The following is a 21,856-nucleotide window of genomic DNA, read 5'->3' as shown; positions in this document are numbered from 1 at the left end:
TTAATCTGTCTATTTACTTTCCTTTCCGTTAAAAAAAAAAACTGGAGAATGCAGCGTTAAGTTTAACACATTTATCAAAGCTTTTTTAAAACTTGAAATTTGAACTCTCTCCGTAAATATATGAAATCAATATTTAGATCTGCAAACTAAAAAAACTGATCAATCTCTCTCTTAATTCTTCATCTTCTTTTTGCTCTAATCTTTTTTGCAATCAAATTTTCTAATCCGTTTATAATTAATTTTATGAACTCTAATTTTAACCTCTAATATATCAGGGTTTTGGTAAAGATGAAGCCGTTCAAAGAACAACGAAACCCTATCTTACGAGAGAATTTTGTTGATACTTCACCGTCAAGGGTTTACTTTTGATTCTGTTGCGGATGCCGATTCTACTCAGGTGATGTATTTTCTTTTTTTGTTATGGAGAGGACATTTAGATTCAGGTATGGATGAAATAGTTTTTCTAATTTTGCTGCATCTTATGTCTGTTCAGGTTGATAATTTTAGGTGTTAAAATTAGGGTTCAAGTTTTTGAAAGGCTTCAAGAAAGCATAACATGATCAAGAATTTGTATAATCATTCTGATCTATTCACGATTTGAAAGGCTTCAAGTTAAGGTTTGTAATTTCCTTTTTTATATAATTACTCTAATTTTTTTTTATCGATAATGATTCTAATTTATGATTTTTATTTGGAGTACGAATCATACAATCAATCACAATCAGTAATTATATACGTATAGTAGATGTATGTATAGATAGATTTTGAATTATACAATAAGGCAAATTATAAGGCATTTGAGTTGGAGTCGTTGAAAACACGTCATTTGTTAGGGTTTGAAACAACTCAACCGCACAACACATTCTTCTCACCAATTCTCGATTTTTTCATATAATTCGATGGCCATTTAAATCTGCTAATATATCAGTGACTCGTGAGTGCCATCGTCGACGGATTTGATATTGAGAAAAATATTTGTTGGAACGAGTATCTGGATGAATCGATTGCTAACATACTGAATCAATCTATTGATAACATAAGGTCGTGTATTGAAGATGAGGCTAGAGGTAATTATTCAATCTTTTCGATTCCGTTAATCTCATTGTATTAAGCTGGACACTAGAATTATATGCTATCTTCTATAAATTATTCATGAGTATATTTAGATGTTAAACTGATGACATAAATTATAATGTAAATTCCCAATATCTTAGTTTATGGGTTATGTGGTTATGTTGTTATGTATACCATTAAGGCATTAACGTTAAAAGTTAACAACATTATTAATAATAAAACTATAGTCATACAATCATATAAAAGATCATATAATCATACTTATATTCATTTATTGCAATGTTTGATGATATATTCATTTATTCATGTTTTTTCAATGGATTTCTGCAAATGGTTTCATCTGATTGCATTTACTGGAAAAGATTTAAGATTTATTAAAAGACCATGAGTGCATATATAAGATATCATTGGTTGGCTGCCAAAAACTCTTAAACGATGAAAGGAATAAAGGATTTTTTGAGTACTTATTGAAGCATTCTTTCCTTCAGGTTGGAAGTTTATATTTATATTTATATATCTATCTTAATAAATTATCCCAATTATCTTAATTAATATATGGACCTATATATGACTGTTACATTTTATTCTTGAATACAGAAAGCAGCATATGCGGACTGCTCTATAAGTATCAGTATACCTGGAAGCGAGATTCTACGTTGGCGTTTGACATATAGTACACTTTCTGATCTGGCCTTTGACTACTTTGGCGTTTGACTGTTTTTTCATATCAATAAAGAGTGCTTTTGATAAAACTATAGAGACAGACTAGAGGTGCATGTTAGGTCAAATTGGTCATTGCTTATTTTCGGGTAAAATACAATAGACTAAGTAAAATATAGCGTTTTTGTAACTTACTTTCAAGAATATACCAAGTTTTTCAGGTAAAATACATGTTTAAGCATATTTGCCTTCGTTACAAAATTTATTTAAAACTAATTTTAAAATTTTCATGCAGCGCACGGGCTCATACAAATGTCCTAATGGCGGAAGGTCCTGAAGCTGCGCAAAGACTGAATTAGCAGCAGGTACAACTTAATTACTTCTTAAAGACCATTCATTTCTATTTCTTGTGTTATTTAAACTACTATGCTTACGCTTATAGGTTTTCTTAGTTTTGTAGACTTGCTTCGTTTCTTTTTTCTTTCGGGAGTACTTTGCTTATTTGCAGGTTTCAACATCGTAAAGTAAGGATTTTTTTTGTTTATGTATTTTGTGGCTGCTTCTTCATACATGTTCTGTTTTTTATGGGTTTTATCGATGGTAATATTATTTACATATGATCATACTATGCGATTGTTCTACCTCTAAAGTTCGTTATGCTTTTATTTACAAGCAGGTGTTAATTAATATGCGGATTTTCGGATAGTTTATGAAATTATCTACTCTTTATTTTCGATTTATTTTGTATGTGTTTCATGTTTGCCATTGTTTTATGTGAAAATGTGAAAAAGGTTCATATTAGGAGGTTGCTATAATCTGCAACCGGCTGTACAATGAGATGGGTAAGTTTTTGTACAATGCAAGCTTATATGATACAGGAATGTTACACTTATACTATGTACTGATTTATTACAATGGTAGCGATAGAATGACAACGATTGTTTAGTATTACAGTTATAAAATGCTCATGATAGACTATAACTAACTCTATATATAATACATGATAGACAATTTGTCGATGAATTCAGAATCATATTTTATATTTTACATAAATAGTTTCTTTAATATAGGCTCTAAACAGAGATCGATTTGGGTTGGATTATATATGCTCATGTAGGTTTAGTTAACTCAATTTCTATGTTTACAGATGTGATGACCCGGAAAATTCTGACCAAATATAAACTTAATCTTTAACGTTTCCGACACGATAAGCAAAGTCTATAAAACTGAATCTCAAAACTTTTGAACTATTCAATTACCCTTCGTTTATTCACGATGATGCACGAATAATTATATGTAAATAGATACATATACTATAACTTGAAAACGTAACAAAGTGTTGAATATATGATACTGTGCATTAAACTTATTGATTTGATTATCTGATTGATATATTTAACTACGGAGTTAAAAGGGTATGCCAAACGATTGAATTAAAAGATATTTATTGAGTCCCTTAAGGATTATGATATTATTACAGGTCTCTGTTGTGAGGTCCACGTTGATTTGGGAAATCATTCATTTTTTTAACGGTATTCGAAATAAATGGTAAATTGTTTGTTTAAATAACGTAATTTGGACACATACAATAATAAGGAATATTAATTGTTAATAACTTGCGATATGTATTTTAAAACGTGTTTATTAATATTGAAAATATATATTTAACAATATGATAAAATGTAATATTAAATTGGTTATAAAACGTTAGATAATACAATTATATTAGTAAATAACGAGAAGTTGATTTATAGAAGTAAATGACCAAAACACTCAAGTGTTTAAGTTACAATTCTATTGATATAGTTTATGGATAATTTAAGTATATAATTTGACAAATGTATGAGTCACGAAACATAAAGAGCGAGTTTTCTCAGCATACGAAAGGACATTTGAAAAACCGGAAACGGGACATAAGTCGAGTAACGACGTACAACTTATCGGAACAAAAGTTACAAGTTAATTATGCACGTAAATATAATATAATATATAAATAATTATATAAATTAAATATATTATATATATTATATTTAAATATGTCGACAAGCGTTAGGACAAAAACACGTGAGCTGGAAAAATAGGGCCATGCGATCGCATGGCCAGTGGCCTTCAAACCCATACGATCGCATGGGAGGTCTGGCCAGGAGAGGTCTATAAATCTCGTCGATTTCGGGCTCAGTTTACACACATATATATTCATTTTACTCCGTATTTTTATTATTATTATTATTATTATTATTATTATTATTATTATTATTATTATTATTATTATTATTATTATTATTATTATTATTATTATTATTATTATTATTATTATTATTATTATTATTATTATTAAGATTAAGATAAGATTAATATTATTATTAATCTTATTATTATTAGTATTAAGTATTATTAATTAGTATTATACATAAAATACTACTATGAGGTTATGAGCGTGTCACTTTCAAAAATGGGTTTTCGAGCGGGATAGAGCTAAGGAAACTATGGGTTATAACTATGGAGGTTATGTTAATGTTCATGGGTATTATTGGCAAGTCAAACCTAGTGTTTATCATCTCCGTTGCGTCTACGTACTTTCCTGCAATATTGAATCACAATATTGATACGCGAGCATTCATATCTTATCTTTTATATATTAATAGAGTATATACATGTCTAGTGCTCGAGTATATATGTTTAGGAATGCTTGTATGCTAAATTTCGTCGTTAAACAGTTTATGATGAATCACGAATTAAATACATATATTACTGATAAAAGGTATATGATATGCATGTTTTTGGAAAGCTGGCGAAAAATCAATAACTTTTCATTTAGATATCGAATAGTTTCGATGAACGGATTAAAAGATATGATCAACTGAATTATGTTTGACGTTAATTGAAATTGCTTTTGAATCTGCAATTAAGATTTAAACAACTTGCTTACGAGATTGATAAAATGAATTTTTAAATATTATCAGCCGAGTAAATGAATCATTATTTAAGGCACGTCTCGTTTTGTTGAACAATTGTCAAAATTGACTGTTTTATCATGTTTTAAAGCCTTATAAAAACTATAGACTAATTTTACAAGAATTGGGAAACTATGTGAAATGTTAAAATGTTTCGATTGCCATGATCATTCAACTATAATATTAAGTCGGAATGACTTTTTGAAATGACTTTTGATAAACTTTTGTATGTTGATCTCGAGCATTAGGATTTTGATACACTATGACCTGACCTAGCTTGATAGACATTTATTGACCAACATATGTTCTCTAGGTTGAGATCTACGATTATTTGGTAATCCGAGTTTCAGTCACATTTTGGTGAACGACTTTATATGCTGCTAATGTGAGTTTCATTTGATCCCTTTTTAATTGCTTTTGCAATATATATTTTTGGGCTGAGAATACATGCACTTTATTTTAAATGCAATGGACACAAGTACATACTTAATTCTACACTGAGTTTGAACCGAAAATCCCTTAGCTTTGGTAACTAGTAACTGCTTAGCTTTGGTAACTAGTAACTGCCGGTTATAAGAACTGGTGAGCGCGAGTAGTTATATATGGATCATTGGATCCATAGGGCTTGACATCCCTGTCTGTTCCAGGTATAGAAACTCTAACCTGAACTATAAAACAGACGTATGCTATTTGAGTGTATAGTACATGTTGGTTGCATGTTAAACATATGGGTATTTATTATATAGACGTCAAAGCTTAGTTACCAGGGTGTTCAATCTTGTAGAATATTTTGATACACGTTTCTGGATGAAACAACTGAAATCTTATGGTCCACCTTTATATACAGAATATGCGAAACACTAAAACTATGAACTCACCAACCTTTGTGTTGACACTTGTTAGCATGTTTATTCTCAGGTTCCTAGAAGTCTTCCGCTGTTTGCTTATATGTTAGACAAGCTATGTGCATGGAGTCTTACATGACATATTTTTCAAGGAAACGTTGCATTCACCAAATCATCACCATGTATCTTATTTTGACTGCATTGTCAACGGAAGTATTATTGTAAACTATTATTTACGGTGATTGTCTATATGTAGAAATCATCAGATGTCGAAAACCTTTGATTTAAATATTCATTTATGGTGTGCCTTTTCAAAAGAATGCAATGTTTACAAAATGTATCATATAGAGATCAAATACCTCGCAATGAAATCGATGAATGACGTGTTCGTCCATATGGATTTGGAGCGATCGTCACAACAGAGGCCTCTCCTTCCACATATGTTGGGGTGCCTTACGTAGTAGTGCTTTCCGCAATGCATTCACTACACTCTTTGGTTGTTTCTATTTTATTTGTATTTTTTATAGTTCAACCAAGTGATTTTATTGCAACAGAACCAACTGCTGAGACGCAAGCTGGAAGAACTAACGCTGTTAACAATCTCCAGATATTAACCGCCAAAGGTTTGTGCCATCCTATTTACCGACTTACTAATTCACTATTCTTTTAATGTTATTATTTGTCTATTTGTTTTTTAGCTAACGTTTTGCTATCGCTTTATTAAAACCCAGGTGTTACTATTTTTTATCATGAACTGGGCAACTGTGATAGCACTTGCAGCAGCTGTAGTGCAAATTTCAAATATAATGAGCGCATTAAATCCTATTCTAGAGATCACAGTATTCGATATCATGAAATGGTTAGCCAACAGTTAAAGTTTGTTATTTTTTAAGTAACTGAATGTTGATTTATATGATTTATAGTTGTTAATTTTTGCTATTCCGAGACAGGGTTATGTTGATGGACCATTGAATATGACCAAATTATCATATGAGGTACATCATTTTTCTTGTGAATAATGAACGAATGATGTATTAATTATAGGGTTTATAATGTTTTTTCTATACAAAAAGATAAGTAACTAATGATTTAGGTTCTAATTGTAAGTATCTTTGCTAATGATTTAGGGCTCAATTAGTGCAAATGATTTTATCTGTTTTAAAAAGGCTTCATTGGAAACTACCGTATATTCATCTATTCCGAAACCGTTCTCCGTTTCCGACGATTCATGAACCTAACGATTCAATGAAGGTATGTCTATCACGTATATTTGGTTTATAAATCCATACATTAAGAAGCACCTATTGATCTTATCCTGCTCTCGATGAAAGGTGTCAAAAGTGTTTTATGTTTATGGATTTAAGTTTTTTAATCTCTGATGATTAACGATTTATATTTATTTACTTAATTTCTTTTTTATGCTTAACCAAAGAAAAAATAATTGTTTTATATATCCCTAAATGAATTGGATTCTCTTATGTATTTTTTGCTTGACCTTCGACCATTTGAATTGCAGGTCAACAAGACGAGAAAGAAAAGTAAAGGTAGGTTGATTTCTTAACGTTTCCATTTTTATTTTGTTTTAGTTTACAAATGTCTTAATAACTATTGTTTACTTTATAGTGTATTAGTCAAGGATTTTTATTTCAAATTTTATTCCTTCATACTCGTGTCTGTTCATTCTAATAATTATATTATGATGTGGCGATGATCCATTCTAACTTAAATTTTATTGCTTCATGACGTCTGATTATTGCGTTTTAATATTCAGATCAAAGCTTTGCTACATTACACATATTAGGTGTTCTCTTTAAAAAATGAATGCAACCATCTTCAACAGAGTTCTTCGAGGTAATCATGTAATCAAATGGAAGATATTTGATTGTATTCTATTTTGTTATGTTATTTTATTTTTGTATTAACATTTGCGAAGTACTAATCATCGTGGGGTTTCCTTGAATTACAGTAATTATGAAATGACTTTTTATTAGTTACTCACTTAGTTTGAGTTTCCGATTTATATTGCATTTTGGTATTGTTAATAATTTTTGGCTTTATGAATATTTAGTAAATTAGTATAGCGCCAGATCTATGGAGTATATATACTAAGGCATTTCACATTTGATTTCTAATATCAAAATAGTTACAATAGTTAAACACAACTATAACCATGTTTACTAATGTAATCAAACGAGTGTTCGGTGTTTGGGGCCATCAAAAAATATGTTTTAAATACAATTGCACGGTGTTTTACACATTTGAATGTTTTAAATATAAAATATATTTTTAGATTTTTATTGGCTCCTATGATGTAAGTATTCTGATGTGAACTATTACAGTACAATCATTTATATTAGATTTTTTTTTTGTTTTTGTTAAATTTGCAGATTTATCAACTCAATGATCACGAGCTTTTAAACTCAAAAAGAATATTTAAATTTTGTCAATAGCACGAGCTCTTAAATAATTCTTATAATTTTATATACTAATATGAACTGCAAATCTCTTTTATTGCACAGTTTTTTACACATCTATGCAATGCACGGGTTTAGAGAAATATTTTATGCAAAGAAGTCTTGAAAACAACTACCAATTGTTGCTCCAATTAATGAAGTAGCTATAATCATTATTCATAGATAATCGAACAATTTACAAAAAATATTTGTTCGACAAATTTAAATAAAATTATTTGGTGATAAAAAAAATTATATCATTTGTTGATACTAATTTAATAAAAATTCATTTATAATCAGTTATATTATATCCACCGTGCATCGCACGAGCTCAAAAAATCTAGTATATAGATATAGAAGATAGATATGGATAGATATAATGATTTTTTTTTTTTTTTTTTTTTTTGAAAAGTAAGTAAAATTATATTGATATAACGGAGTCCATTACAAGGTCCTATAATCTATACAAATTAACATAAATGGAAGATTTACATAAGGGGCTATAAATATTTTAGGACAAGGACCCACAACGCACCACGGCACTTAAAATTTTTAAGCTGGGGGGAAGCAAACCAACAGTACTGCAGATGCGATGACAAAGTCGATCGCTACCGCCCATTTAACCAAGTGCGAAAAGGCGCCCAAGACCCGAAATATTATAGCAATTAAACACGTGAACTTCCGGAAGATATCATACGTTCCAAGCTTAGCCAGTACCCATTCTTTGCATGTTCGAGGAGATGTAGAATGATGGATTAATGAGTCATTGATGCCAAACAATTTAATGAAATCATTTATTGCTTACACGACAACCATACTATTTCTATTCAATAATATTGTATTGTATTACAATTACAATTACTATTTACTATTACTATATATATTACAAAACTACAATAATATTCAATTCTATATTGTTGCTTCAAATGAAAATAGTCAATTCTATAATATAATGTTGCTTTAAATTTAAACGAAAAAGGACTTTTTTGAACGAATATTAAACTAATTGGGGTTTGACAAAAGTAATCAAATTATTAATTAATCATTAATTTTAATATATTTACTATATTTATGCATTAAATTTTTTTACAGTAAAACTAATTAGTGCATAAATGTAATGGAGTTATCAAAAGTAAAAATGAAAATATAACAACTGTAAAAATTAATCTCAGGTTTCATACCATATAAAGTCACAAGCCAGCCGCTCCCCACCAACATTTTCAAAAATCCCCTTTTTGTTAGTCTAGTAAAATTTTCAATTTTTCTGTAATTTGACGCCAAAGATTTTACTCAGGCATCAAAATCACTTCAACTTTTCAATAAAAATTCAATCTTTTTATTAAATTTGCCCCAAATTTATCAACTGGACCTGCCATTGGTGAAACCCACATGAAATTTTGTCAAAATTTGCTCAATTGACACTGGGGTCTTGTTAAATTTGCTGAATTTTTTAATGGGTGTTCAACAACAAGCTGTTTCATCGGATTGTGTATCTACATCGGAATCGAGTCCATGGTCACTTCGTAAACAAAGGTGGGAGAATGCAGAAAAAGCTGCTGAGCGTTTACTTGCGAAGTTTCAGCCAACCATTGATGCTGAAAGACAAAGAGGTTCTGTAATCAATTATTTGCAGAGATTGCTAAAACTTAATCTTGATTGTGAGGTCAGTGGATTTTATCACTTTTCTTTTTTTAAAGATTGTAAATGTAAATGTGATTACTTAAATATGCATGTTTATATGCATCAATGTATGTATGTATGTATGTATGTGTGCAATTAAAAAATGAAACTTTATATGTATGTATGTATGTATGTGTGTTTGTATAAATAGAGTTATGTGTTATTTAAGAGAATTAAAAAGCTGTAATTGTATTGATCAGTTTATATTGATGAACTTGAATTGATACAAGCTTGAAAATTAATTTCTTTACAATGAAATGCTCAACTATTTATACAACAAAGGAGTAACAGCTAATTGGTCCTAAAGAGTCGTTGGGAGTTATAGCCGTTGATGGCTTTTATTTTATTTTCTAACAGAATAAAGGAACTAGCCGTTAGACATATCTTGGTCAACTCTGATCAACTCTTTAAAGGAAATGATGAATTGATAACAATTCTGATCCTTTTATTTCAACACTCCCCCTCAAGTTGAATAGTGGGATCTCCGAAATTCAACTTGACTAATACTTATTTAAATAGTCTTCCATTAACTGATTTGGTGAGGATGTCTGCGAGCTGGTCTTCTGATCTCACAAATGGTAGAGAGATGATTTCTGCTTCAAGCTTTTCCTTGATAAAATGTCTGTCGATTTCAACATGTTTTGTCCGATCATGTTGAACTGGGTTTTCTGAAATAGCAATGGCTGCTTCGTTATCGCAAAAAATCTGACTATTGTCTTCCGGTGGAAATCTGATTTCTGTTAGTAGCTTTCGGATCCATAACGCTTCTTGAACTCCTCGTGCTATCCCTCTGAACTCAGCTTCAGCACTTGAAAGAGCTACAACCTTTTGTTTTTTACTTTTCCATGTAACCAGGTTCCCGCCAACTGAGGTAAAATACCCTGATGTGGATTTTCTGTCTCCTTTTTCACCTCCCCAACTTGCATCTGTATATATTTGAGTTTTGAGGTGTCCGTTGTTTTTGAATACAACTCCATGTCCAGCTGTTCCTTTGAGGTATCTGATGATTCTCCACACAGCTTCCATGTGATGTACTTGAGGGTGATGCATAAATTGGCTGACAACTCCTACTGCATACGCTATATCTGGGCGAATATGAGCAAGGTAGATCAGTTTTCCAACGATCCTTTGATATTGAACTTTATCTGCAAGTTCAACTCCTTCTTCAATAAACAACTTCTGGTTTGGGATTGCAGGGGTCTCGGCTGGTTTGCAGTCGATCATTCCTGTTTCAGCAAGTAAATCAAGCACATATTTCTTTTGACATATAAATATTCCTTGTTGAGATCGTAAAACTTCAATCCCTAAGAAGTATTTTAGTCTTCCCAAATCTTTCATTTCAAATTCGTTTGATAAATTTGTTTTTAATTTAAAAAATTCATCTCTGTCATTTCCTGTAATTATCATGTCATCAACATAAATAATCAAGCAAGTTATCATTTTGTTTCTTTGTTTTAAAAATAAAGTGTGGTCTGAATTACTCTGTTTATAGCCATATTTTTTCATTGCTAAGGTAAATTTTCCAAACCAAGCCCGAGGGGATTGCTTAAGCCCATATAAAGATTTTTTAAGGCGACAAACTTCCCTATTTTTGAAGTTTTCTGTGAATCCTGGTGGAGCTTGCATATAGACCTCTTCCTTGAGCTCGCCGTGTAGAAAAGCATTTTTCACATCAAACTGGTGAAGAGGCCATCCTTTATTTGCGGCAACAGAGAAGAGAACTCTAATGGTGTCAATTTTAGCCACCGGTGAGAAAGTCTCGGAATAGTCTATCCCATAAGTCTGAGTATATCCCTTGGCAACTAGCCGAGCTTTGTATCTGTCAATTGTGCCATCTGGTTTGTGTTTTATTGTAAACACCCATCGACATCCTACTGGCTTCTTCTCTTTGGGAAGAATACATTTTTCCCATGTATCACTTTTCTTCAAAGCTTCCATTTCAACTTCCATTGCCTTTCTCCATTTTTTTGATTTCAGCGCTTGTTCTATGGTAGTTGGTATTTCTTCAGAGTATATCGCGGAATTGAATTTCTTTGCTTCTTCTGATAAATTTCCGTTGGCAATATTCGCCATTGGATATCTCGATCTAAGAGCTTCTTTCTCGGGATCATATCTTTTAGGTGGAACTCCCCGGTTAGCTCTTGGAGGAAGTACATAACCTTCATTTGATTCATTTTGACTTGCAACAGGTTTCACTGGAATCTGTTGAGTTGATTCGTGATTTGAACTTTGCAGTTCGTCGGGAGTTGATTCACTTTGATTTGAACTTTGCGGTTCGTCGGGAATTGATTCACTTTGATCTGAACATTCTGGTTTATCTTGTGTTGTAGTATTTGGTGTCTCGGGATTTGGTGTTGATGTTGATGTTTGGATATTGTCGGGATTTGATATCGGAATTTGGATATTTGGAATTTGGATATTGTCGGGATTTGAATTTGGAATTTGGATATTTTCAGGTTTAGGTGTCCATTGTATCCAACTTAGAGTGTCATTATCCTCTTTCTCCCCCTCACTTGTGAGTTGGGTATGATAAAAATATTCTGTTTCGAGAAAGTCACAATTCATGGTAGTGTAGACATGACGTTTCTTTGGACTATAGCACCGATACCCTTTTTGGTTGATCCCATAACCAACCATCACACATTTTTCCGCACATGGATCTAGTTTGGTGCGCTCACTTTTTGGGATGTGAACAAAGACGGAACACCCAAATATGCGAGGTTCAATGCTAAATGAGGTCGGAAGGGTATGAAATTGGGAAAGAGTATCTTTAGGAGTTTTTGTGCCCAAAACTTTAGTAGGTAATCGGTTAATAAGACAGGTAGCGGAAGCAAGAGCTTCGGGCCAAAAACTTTTCGGAGCCTTGGATTCAATTAATAAAGCTCTTGTCATTTCTAAAAGTAGTCGATTTTTACGTTCGGCTACGCCATTTTGCTCGGGAGTATGAGCACACGAGGTTTGATGAATAATCCCATTATTTTCGCAAAAAAGTTTCATTGATGAGTTTACAAACTCACCCCCATTATCGGATCTTAACATTTGTATGTTTTTATTAAATTGAGTTTGTACCATTTTATAAAAGTGAGAAAATTTATCAAAAACTTCTGATTTGTGGGTTAAAAAATAAATCCAAGTCATTCGTGAATGGTCATCAATAAATAAGACAAAGTATCGGAAATTTCTCCCCCCAATAACCGGTGCAGGACCCCATACATCAGAATGAATTAAAGCAAAAGGAACATCTTTTCTCGTATTACTTGGTTTAAAAGTACTTCGGTGGCTTTTAGCCAAAATACAAGTTTCACAATTTAAAGCAACATTTGATGGAAAAAGACTCGGAAATAAAGCATGTAGGTATCCGACAGATGGGTGACCCAACCTCCTATGCCATAACCAAGCTTCCCTCGAAGGTGTTCCGTGGGCAAGCATCACGGTACCTTGTTGGATTACTTCGTTCACATAGTACAACCCGCCCCGTTCGGTGCCACGCCCAATAATTTCCCCAGTTCTGATATCTTGAAGGATACAGAAAGCGGGATGTAGTAAAACGGAGCAATTCAATTCTTTTGTAACGTGACTAACGGATAAAAGTTTATGTGACAAGGTTGGAATATATAAACAATTAGATAAGTTCATAGTTGGAGTAATTTCAATTTTTCCACCCCCTTCAACTTGTACAACACCCCCATTAGCCGTTTGAATTTTACTAACCTGAGGTTTTGATTGAGCATAAAAATCGGATTTTTCAAAACTCATGGTGTGTGTAGCACCACAATCAAAAATCCATTCGTTACTTTTTGTGCTATTTGAAACTACATTTGCTTTACCATTTAAAAATCTAGTGTCAAAAATAGAAGTTCTAAAAGAGTTGGTACTGTTTTGCAAATTCTTATCAATCATGGATTTATTTGAAAAAAATGTAGAGATGGAGGGACCCCTTTGCAATTTTTGGTCAACAGAAGACTTGTGACTACAATTCACCACGTGAACTTTCTTTTTATCCACCCATTTCTTATCATTTTTCTCATGTACAGTCATTTGCTTTTTATCTATTTCCAAGTTATGTTTTAATCCAGTTCTCTCTCTTGTCTCTTGAAGACAATAAAAACGATTATGGGTTTCAAATGTTGCTTCATCTCCGATTGATGTCGGAAAGTTGTATTTATGATCTAAAGTATTTGCTCTTTCAGTTTTTAAGCAATTAGGGTTTTCCCTTTTTTCTATGGCAGATTTTCGTGACGAGAAAGTGAAAGGAGACTTACCTCTGACCTTTTTATGGGCGATTCTTGAGGCGCCGCTGCTGGTAACCTCTTGGTGGCCGCCGGCTGCCGCTACTTTCGCCGCTGCCGTCACCGTTTTGCTGTCTTCCCGGTTGCTCCACCACTCGGGGTAACCAATAATTCTAAAACAGTTATCTTTAATGTGTTTAGACATACCACGGTATGTACATTCCATTTGTGGTGTCAATTGGCGGTTTTCTACAGTGAATTTTGTTTTGATGGTTGTGGATTCTGTTGCCCCCCCTTGTGACGGTATTTTATTTGACCTTGCCCCAAGGGTTCGTTGGCGTAGAACTTCCAGGTAACTCTGTTTGCTTAAAACGTTGGTCGGTTTGATGTTGGTTTCATGATGAACTGAGCTACCGTCGTGAGACATGGCGGCTCAATTCTTTGGTAAATGACTGAAGCTAAATTGGTGTTTTGATCCAAGATCAACACTATAGCTCTGATGCCATGTTATTTAAGAGAATTAAAAAGCTGTAATTGTATTGATCAGTTTATATTGATGAACTTGAATTGATACAAGCTTGAAAATTAATTTCTTTACAATGAAATGCTCAACTATTTATACAACAAAGGAGTAACAACTAATTGGTCCTAAAGAGCCGTTGGGAGTTATAGCCGTTGATGGCTTTTATTTTATTTTCTAACATAATAAAGGAACTAGCCGTTAGACATATCTTGGTCAACTCTGATCAACTCTTTAAAGGAAATGATGAATTGATAACAATTCTGATCCTTTTATTTCAACATTATGTTTGTGTATTATATATGTTTACAAACGTACACACAAATTGTCGATTTATGTGATGATGATTTCGATAAGATTGACATGGGGATAGAAGGCTTGTTGTTGTTGTGAAGTCAAATCTTTTGAGGGGGTTGGGAGGTAATATAGTGGTACATTTTATGAATCTAGGTTTAGAATTAATGTTTAAATTATTACTTCTAATTCTGGGTTAGCAAAGCGTATGTGGTGGCCGTTGACATATGGAGATGATGAACAAAGAAGGGTCACATTTATTTCAAATTTTTATAATTGGATATGTTAGTGTAATCGGGATCACAAGGTATCTTATTTTACGTATAATGTACATATAAAATGATGCGCGTATATTTTATCTTTTAAGTTCCATAAGTTGCTTCTCATTGTCATTAATAATCATGGATCTTGTAGACGTTTCCCATGTTTTGGATTGCTATTGGTTGTAGGTATTAGACCATTAGTTTAGTTTGTGTTTGCGTGTATGATGGGAATCACATTCTACATTGATCGACCTAGAGTTCGTATGCTGTTATAGTTGGCCAGCTTTTCTATTTAGAATTGTGTTTGTTGTTAAGCATATCTTTTTGGAACAATTTAAAAGTCAGTTTACCCTGTTTGAAACTATGAACTGTGTTGGAACTGAACAATAAAAAAAAGGGGAACGAAACTTGATTGACCTGAATCGGACATCGGTTAAGTATTTATCTTTGATGGTCTTCTTTAATTTTAAATAACTAGTGAAGCCCATTTTTGAGATTTGATCATTTAGACACCTTTTTGAAGTATGTTATTTATATATATATTTTTTATTTACTATTGAGTAATGTATGAAACTATAAACTTATAAAAGCTTAACATTTTTTTATGTTAAACTTATTCTCAGGTTTTTGCGTATGGCTCTGGACCGTTGAAGACCTATCTTCACGACGGGGATATCGATCTTAGTGTTGTTGGTGGACGCTCACAAAATCTTATTAAGGACATCTCTTCATTGTTAAAGAGTGAAGGGAAAAAAAGGTCGCACGGGTTTGTTGTTAAAGACGTTCATATTATTGGTGGGGCCGAGGTATTTTTTCTTCCGATGCTAACGTGCTATTGTTTCTAATGCATTATTTTGTACGTACCTAATAAAAATGTTTACCGATGTCAAACAATCTAATTTTAGCTTCCACACTATGTGAATTCCTTAGAACTTTTAATAATGTTTGTTAATTTATGATGACAGGTTAAGATCGTTAAATGCATGGTGCAAAATCTTGTGGTTGACATTTCTATCAATCAAATCAACGGACTTTCGACTCTATGTTTTCTCGAACAAGTAAGTGGCGTATCTACGATATCATGATATACCATTTATATGTTACACTCTTTATTTTTTTTATTTTTTTTTACCTTAAACACTAAATCTCTGATTCTATTATTTGTGCAGGTAGATTGTGTAATTGAGAAAGACCACCTTTTCAAAAGAAGCATAATTCTGATTAAAGCTTGGTGTTATTACGAGAGTCGTACTCTTGGTGCACACGTTGGTTTGATATCGACATATGGATTAGAGACTCTCGTTCTCTATATATTTCATGTCTTTCATCTATCATTAAATGGCCCTCTTTCAGTGAGTTCCTTAAAAAATCGTTCCATAAGTATTCATTTGGATTAATAAGAATTCTTAAATATTAAAATTATACTGTATTAATGATCGTTCTGTTACTTAATTGATAGGTTTTATATAAATTCTTAGAGTATTTCAGTGTCTTCGATTGGGATAACTATGGTATCAGTTTAATGGGGCCCGTTTTGTTGTCCGAGTTGCCAAGTATAGTCGGTGAGTTAAACTAGTTCACCATTATTATGCAATTAAGTTTAATTCTCGTTTATTATCTGAACTTGTTTTTATCTTCTAATTTGTAGTGAAGAGACTACCAAACAGTGATAATCTATTGCTAGATTTTGGTTTTCTTAGACGTTGTTTCGAGACGCTATCAGTTCCCTTGAGACCGGGAGATGTATTTCTGAAAAAGCATATCAATATTGTTGATCCGTTAAACGACCAAAATAATCTTGGCCGTAGTGTTAACCAAGGTATGTATGCCTCTTAATCTTCAATCGTTTATACGTTGACTTTAAACACCGATTATAATAAAATCATGTCTTAATTAATTTCTTTACTTATCTGTATATATTCAGGAAATTTTTTTCGTATACGTAGTGCTTTCACTTACGGGGCTCGACAACTTTCTGAAATCCTTATGAATGAGGACAAGAATATTGCCGAGGAGCTTCAATCCTTTTTCGCAAATACATTAGAGATGTATGGAATTAATCAAAGATTTGATAATATTTCTGATAATATTGCAAGTCTATCTCTTAACACCCGCATTTCAAGTGCGAAAACCATGCCTTCTACTATAGTAACTGCCAAACTGAGAAACTCCGATGATGAAAACTCGTATCTAGGCAATTGCCCGAACTCTGTTAATGAGACGCAAAAACAGTCTGAGGTGTTGGAAGAGGTTGTACCTTGCGCAGGTGAGGTAGTACCTAGTACGGATGCAAGCTTCAGTCAGTCAAAACAGCTGGATCTTACTGGGGATTTGAGAGCTTACTTGGCTTGTTTGGATCAAGTTCGGCGGTGGAGTTATTATGCTTTCGGTCCATGTGGCTTGATGGGACCACCACCGCCACATATTTTAATGAACTTGGTTAGGCCGGAACATGCTGGACTGAACGGTGTTGCTTGTCGTCCGCAGTTCCTTCCACCGGATCAGATGTTCTTGCCTAGACCACCTTTAATTCATAATGATTCCAATCACAGGATTGTAAGTTTCATATTCTTCTCATTTTGTAGCTCGCTTTTTTTATTTTTATCATTTCTAAATTAGCAAATTCAGCATCACATATTAGTGACCGTGATTTAGTCTGTTAAAAAATCTGATAAAATTTGATACCAAAGTGGTATAATCTTTATTAATAAAAATTTCCAAAGTGTTTTCGGGTCAACTTCTACCAATCCATTTAAACCTCAACTTAGAAATGAGTACTGACTTAAACCTGTTTGACATGGTACTCGACCTGACTAACACATTCATATTCCCACCTATAGTATCGCCGGATCTCTGCAACACTCAGGTTGTGGGTATACCTGGCAAATGGGTCACGGGTTGGGTCGGTTTGGGTCGGTTTGGGTAACGGGTCAAAACGGTTTTGGGTTGAAATGGGTTATGAGTCAAACGGGTCAGACTTTTAAACGGGTTGGGTAACGGGTCATGAGTCAAATGGGTCAGATTTTTTTAATTGTTATTTATGTATTATTTATATTTATTTTAGTTATTAATATTTATTAGGAATATGAGTCGCCTACAAACACGAAAAGATAAACTTAGGTGGCCTACAAAATTATTTTCAAATATTGGTGGCTTACAAACACAAAACAATAAACTTTGGTCTCCTCCTGATATATAATCCCTATTTATTATATATATAAGAAAATATTAATATATACATGATATAACCATGAATGCTTTCATAAATGTTTGACAGGTGAAACTTGTTATGATCTTTATGCTCGACCTGTTTGACCAATTCACAAGACTCATTAGACCTATCTCTATTTATTGAGCTTCAGGATTAATTCCCATTAGACCTGTTCCTTTCTATTTTGTATATGACCCAGTAGGTTGGAGGGACATCATTGGACATTTTTTTTTAAGGTTTTTGGTTTAAATTGCATGACTTATTTTTCGAGACCCAGTTAATCCAAATTTGAGAGTATGAGTCTCAATTGCCAGATATAGTTGTGGGCTACAAATGTTGAAATCTATATTTAGAATCTATACTTATTTATTTCTTGACCATATTTAGAATGGACCTCGACATGGTTATCACACTTCGGTTTCACATTCAACAAATGACGGAACTCAAAACCCGCAAAAGTTCACCGCTTTTGTCCCAGTTCCCCTGGCGGTTGAACCTAGAGAGCCATTGTTACAAAGAAGAAGGAACCCAAATCCTAACCGATCTCGTCAACCAGACGGTATACAGAGACCCAGATCTAAATCTGGTATGGATAGGTATCCTTTAGAAAAAGAACATAAACCATTTATTTAACCTTAATTGTTATTACAGAGTACTACCCAAAAAACACGTGTTAGATCTGATTTTGTTTTGATATTTGTAGGGTCGATGTAAAGTCCTCGTACCGTCTGAGAAACCATGAGGATTTCCCGCCATTATCTGGTTGACTTGCCGGGATTAGTAAGCTGGAATCTTCAAATTTTGGTAGAAAATTTGTTTCTGTTAGTGCATGAAAAGTATGCATAGGAAGTTGCAAAGGTTTTTTTTTTTTTTTTTTCCCTCTAACTTCTGCTAAAACCTCAATTTTCTTTCTTAAATCGTCAAGGTCAACTGTTTGTAAGTTACTGTTGTCTGTTGTGATAGAATTTTGGTTACAACAGTTTTTTAGTGTTACCTTGTATTCTGTTGTGATATGGTTCTCTTTCAACTCAACTAATGTGGTTGGAACAAATGATCGTGTTCATTGTTTTGAATACAAGCTGATAGTGTTATAACTATCGTCTATGCTAGGAATCAGAGTTCATAGATTTGTATACTTGAACCCAGAAAAGCATTCGTTCAAGGTGGTAACAGCATGCACAGTGACGTTCATGCAAAGTTGTTTGGTGGCGTTCCACCACACTTCTGGACGGTGTTTTAGAACACCGTCCCAACCAAATACAGTTTTTTTTTTCTTGCATTTGGCAGTTGCCGCAATATTTAATAGAAAGTTATTTGTTTTTTAAATTCTTTCCATTTTTTAATAAATATAATCATTTTCAACCTAAACTAAAACACCCAACAAACAATTCTTTTACTACTTTCTATAATTATCTTTTACATTGAATATAATTCAAATACCTTTTTTTTTTTTAACTGCAATGATTTTATTAAAATTAGCCTCCCTAGCAGAGCAGCTAAGAAAGGGGAAAAAACGAATTACGCTTAATAAGCCATGAGTACATTGTATATAATTTAAATACCTTCTAACGATGAGTTTACCTGAACAACAACAAGAAAAAAAAAACAAAAACAAAAACAAAAACAAAAAAAGAAAAAAAATACTTGTAATCGAGATGCCAAAGGCCAAGTTTCAGGTCAAGTTGAGATTTCCGGGATCAGAATCGTCTTTTTTATTCTTTATTTTTAGGGCTTAACTCATTTCTATTCATGCTCTTCCGTTAAAATGTAAATTGTCTCAAACATGTGATCGAGCTTCTAGCTCAGTGGTGCCCGATGCCTTTGATCCCTGGGCCCACAGTGGGGGAAGCTTTGACCCAAGAAAGGCGCAAGTTCGATTCTCAGTCTGGGCGCCCCGCATGGAATTATTTCTCCCTCCGGGGGGAAATTTGTGAAGTGTTTCGGGGGACTAGCTAGCTGGGGTAAAAATCGCCTTGCCGTCACTGTGGGTACTGGGAGGAGGTACTTTGCCGGCACAGGTGTCTTTCGGGGTGGGATTGGTGGGTGCTACGGCACACAGGGTTAGCGTGTCCCTGCCAACTTACACGTTTTGACCCAAATGGCATTCATAATTCTAAAGATGAATGCTATCGAACTCTCTGTAAGACAATATGAACCCGTGATTATTATTGATAACATTAGCACTATTTATAGGAATTTTTTGCCAAAACCGTATCTATCCCAACTCTCTTTATTGTACCCATATGATCAAATAATTTGTTTATGAAACACGTATTCCCGCATGTGGGAGTTGCAGAATGGTTAAAAGAGGTGCAGCATGTGGGAATGGCGGGATGCTTTCACAAACTGCACATTATGCAAAAAGCTGCAGTGAATCAGGAGAGAGAAATTTATTTGGTGGGTGGGGGTGGGGGTTCCGCATGTCCCAAGTGCGGGATGGTCCCATCAAACCTAATTTATTAGTACATGTCACAATAATAAGGGGTACCGTATGTTCCAGTTGCTGAACCCTTAACCTAAACACTAGCTTCCAGTCTTTTTTTAATTTGAGTAGATTAAAGCTGAAAAAAGCTGCTAGTTTCGTTTTTTTTTTTTTCAGTCTTATTAGAATTATTTATCTAACCCGATTCTATCAAATTCGGGACCCATAATTTAGTGTCTTATTTAAACTGGTAATATTTAGAACATATAGCAAACACTTCAATTTACATAAATGTTAAAAATTTTCCTAATCTTATTCTGAAATAATGGCTCTATCTCGTCCAATTTTTATTCATCTTTTTTGGGGTGATGACGTTACTTTTCAAGATGAATGCCTTATTAGTGAAGATAATTCGGCAAAAAAATGGTTTTCTATTGTGTAACAAGGTTGATTTCTCTTGGTTTGTTGATATGGTCTACCGACATGTTCGAGTTGCAAAAGAGTTATGGGCATTGGAACTCATACTTTGGTATGAGTTTAATGGTTCAGTATACAACAATCAAAAATTTGACAACAATGGTTTGGAGACAATATATTTTTTGGGTGAGCGAAATCCAGAATATCAAGCTAAATTTGAAGTTAGGTTGGCCGCATCATTCCTACACAAGAATCTCGTATTGTGAGCCGGATGCATAGTGTTATGCAATCCTCACAAAACATTCATTATGAACACGGAGGTCCATCCACATCTCACAACCATGAAGATGAAGCCATAGAGGAAGAGGAAGGCGACGATGCCGATGATGCAATGTCACAAGAAAGTGATGACACTGTAGAGAGTTTTAGCATCCAAGAAGAAGTTTCAGATGACTCTGAAAATGAAGAGGATGAGGAAAATGAAGTGAATGAGGAGGAGACGGTCGTAGGAACTCAACAAACGAGAAGAATAATATCACGGTTTGGGTTCCTTAATTCGCAAGTTGATGATGAAGGTCAACTTCCATTCGATGAAGATGACAAACCAAATTTTACTTTTTGGTCTAATGAGACCCCTGAATTAGTGTTTGAAGGAATGACTTTTCAAAGTAAAGCCGAATTTATGTTCGCTATTCGGAAGTGAACATAAAGAATAGTAGAGAGATAATTATTACTGATACGAGGCCAGACTATGCCCAAATAAAATGTTTCACAAGAGGAAAAAAGTACAAGGGTCCCCAAGAAGCTTTTCCGTGTATGTGGAGCGTTACTGGT

The 21,856-nt window shown here is 33.4% G+C and overlaps 2 protein-coding genes across 10 annotated transcripts; both read left to right on the top strand.

The window, feature by feature from the left end:
* Positions 1-861: 861 nt before the first annotated feature.
* On the top strand, positions 862-7,493 carry LOC139853338 (uncharacterized). Of its 8 annotated transcripts, none has more exons than XM_071842718.1 (11): positions 862-1,067; positions 1,437-1,562; positions 1,672-1,747; positions 2,030-2,099; positions 2,195-2,334; positions 6,088-6,156; positions 6,265-6,392; positions 6,484-6,528; positions 6,661-6,784; positions 7,050-7,077; positions 7,305-7,493. In XM_071842718.1, the coding sequence occupies exons 5-9, from the start codon at positions 2,319-2,321 to the stop codon at positions 6,763-6,765; spliced, it is 363 nt and encodes a 120-aa protein (XP_071698819.1). In that variant the 5' UTR covers positions 862-1,067; positions 1,437-1,562; positions 1,672-1,747; positions 2,030-2,099; positions 2,195-2,318; the 3' UTR covers positions 6,766-6,784; positions 7,050-7,077; positions 7,305-7,493. The 8 variants fall into 8 exon arrangements, 6 of the variants coding, with proteins under 6 accessions (XP_071698819.1, XP_071698818.1, XP_071698817.1 ...); XM_071842717.1 differs by having other exon boundaries at positions 1,672-1,883; positions 2,243-2,334; XM_071842716.1 differs by having other exon boundaries at positions 1,672-1,883.
* Positions 7,494-15,868: 8,375 nt separating this feature from the next.
* Positions 15,869-19,102, top strand: LOC139855871 (uncharacterized). Of its 2 annotated transcripts, none has more exons than XM_071845114.1 (7): positions 15,869-16,030; positions 16,142-16,324; positions 16,432-16,534; positions 16,621-16,791; positions 16,897-17,528; positions 18,571-18,769; positions 18,887-19,102. In XM_071845114.1, the coding sequence occupies exons 1-7, from the start codon at positions 15,956-15,958 to the stop codon at positions 18,895-18,897; spliced, it is 1,374 nt and encodes a 457-aa protein (XP_071701215.1). In that variant the 5' UTR covers positions 15,869-15,955; the 3' UTR covers positions 18,898-19,102. The 2 variants fall into 2 exon arrangements, with proteins under 2 accessions (XP_071701215.1, XP_071701214.1); XM_071845113.1 differs by having other exon boundaries at positions 18,571-18,779.
* Positions 19,103-21,856: the final 2,754 nt, after the last annotated feature.

This window comes from Rutidosis leptorrhynchoides, chromosome 6 (assembly GCF_046630445.1).
Source record: "Rutidosis leptorrhynchoides isolate AG116_Rl617_1_P2 chromosome 6, CSIRO_AGI_Rlap_v1, whole genome shotgun sequence".
NCBI classification, from domain to species: Eukaryota; Viridiplantae; Streptophyta; class Magnoliopsida; order Asterales; family Asteraceae; genus Rutidosis; species Rutidosis leptorrhynchoides.
Note: the sequence above shows the minus strand (reverse complement) of the source record. Positions and strands in the feature narration are given on the sequence as shown.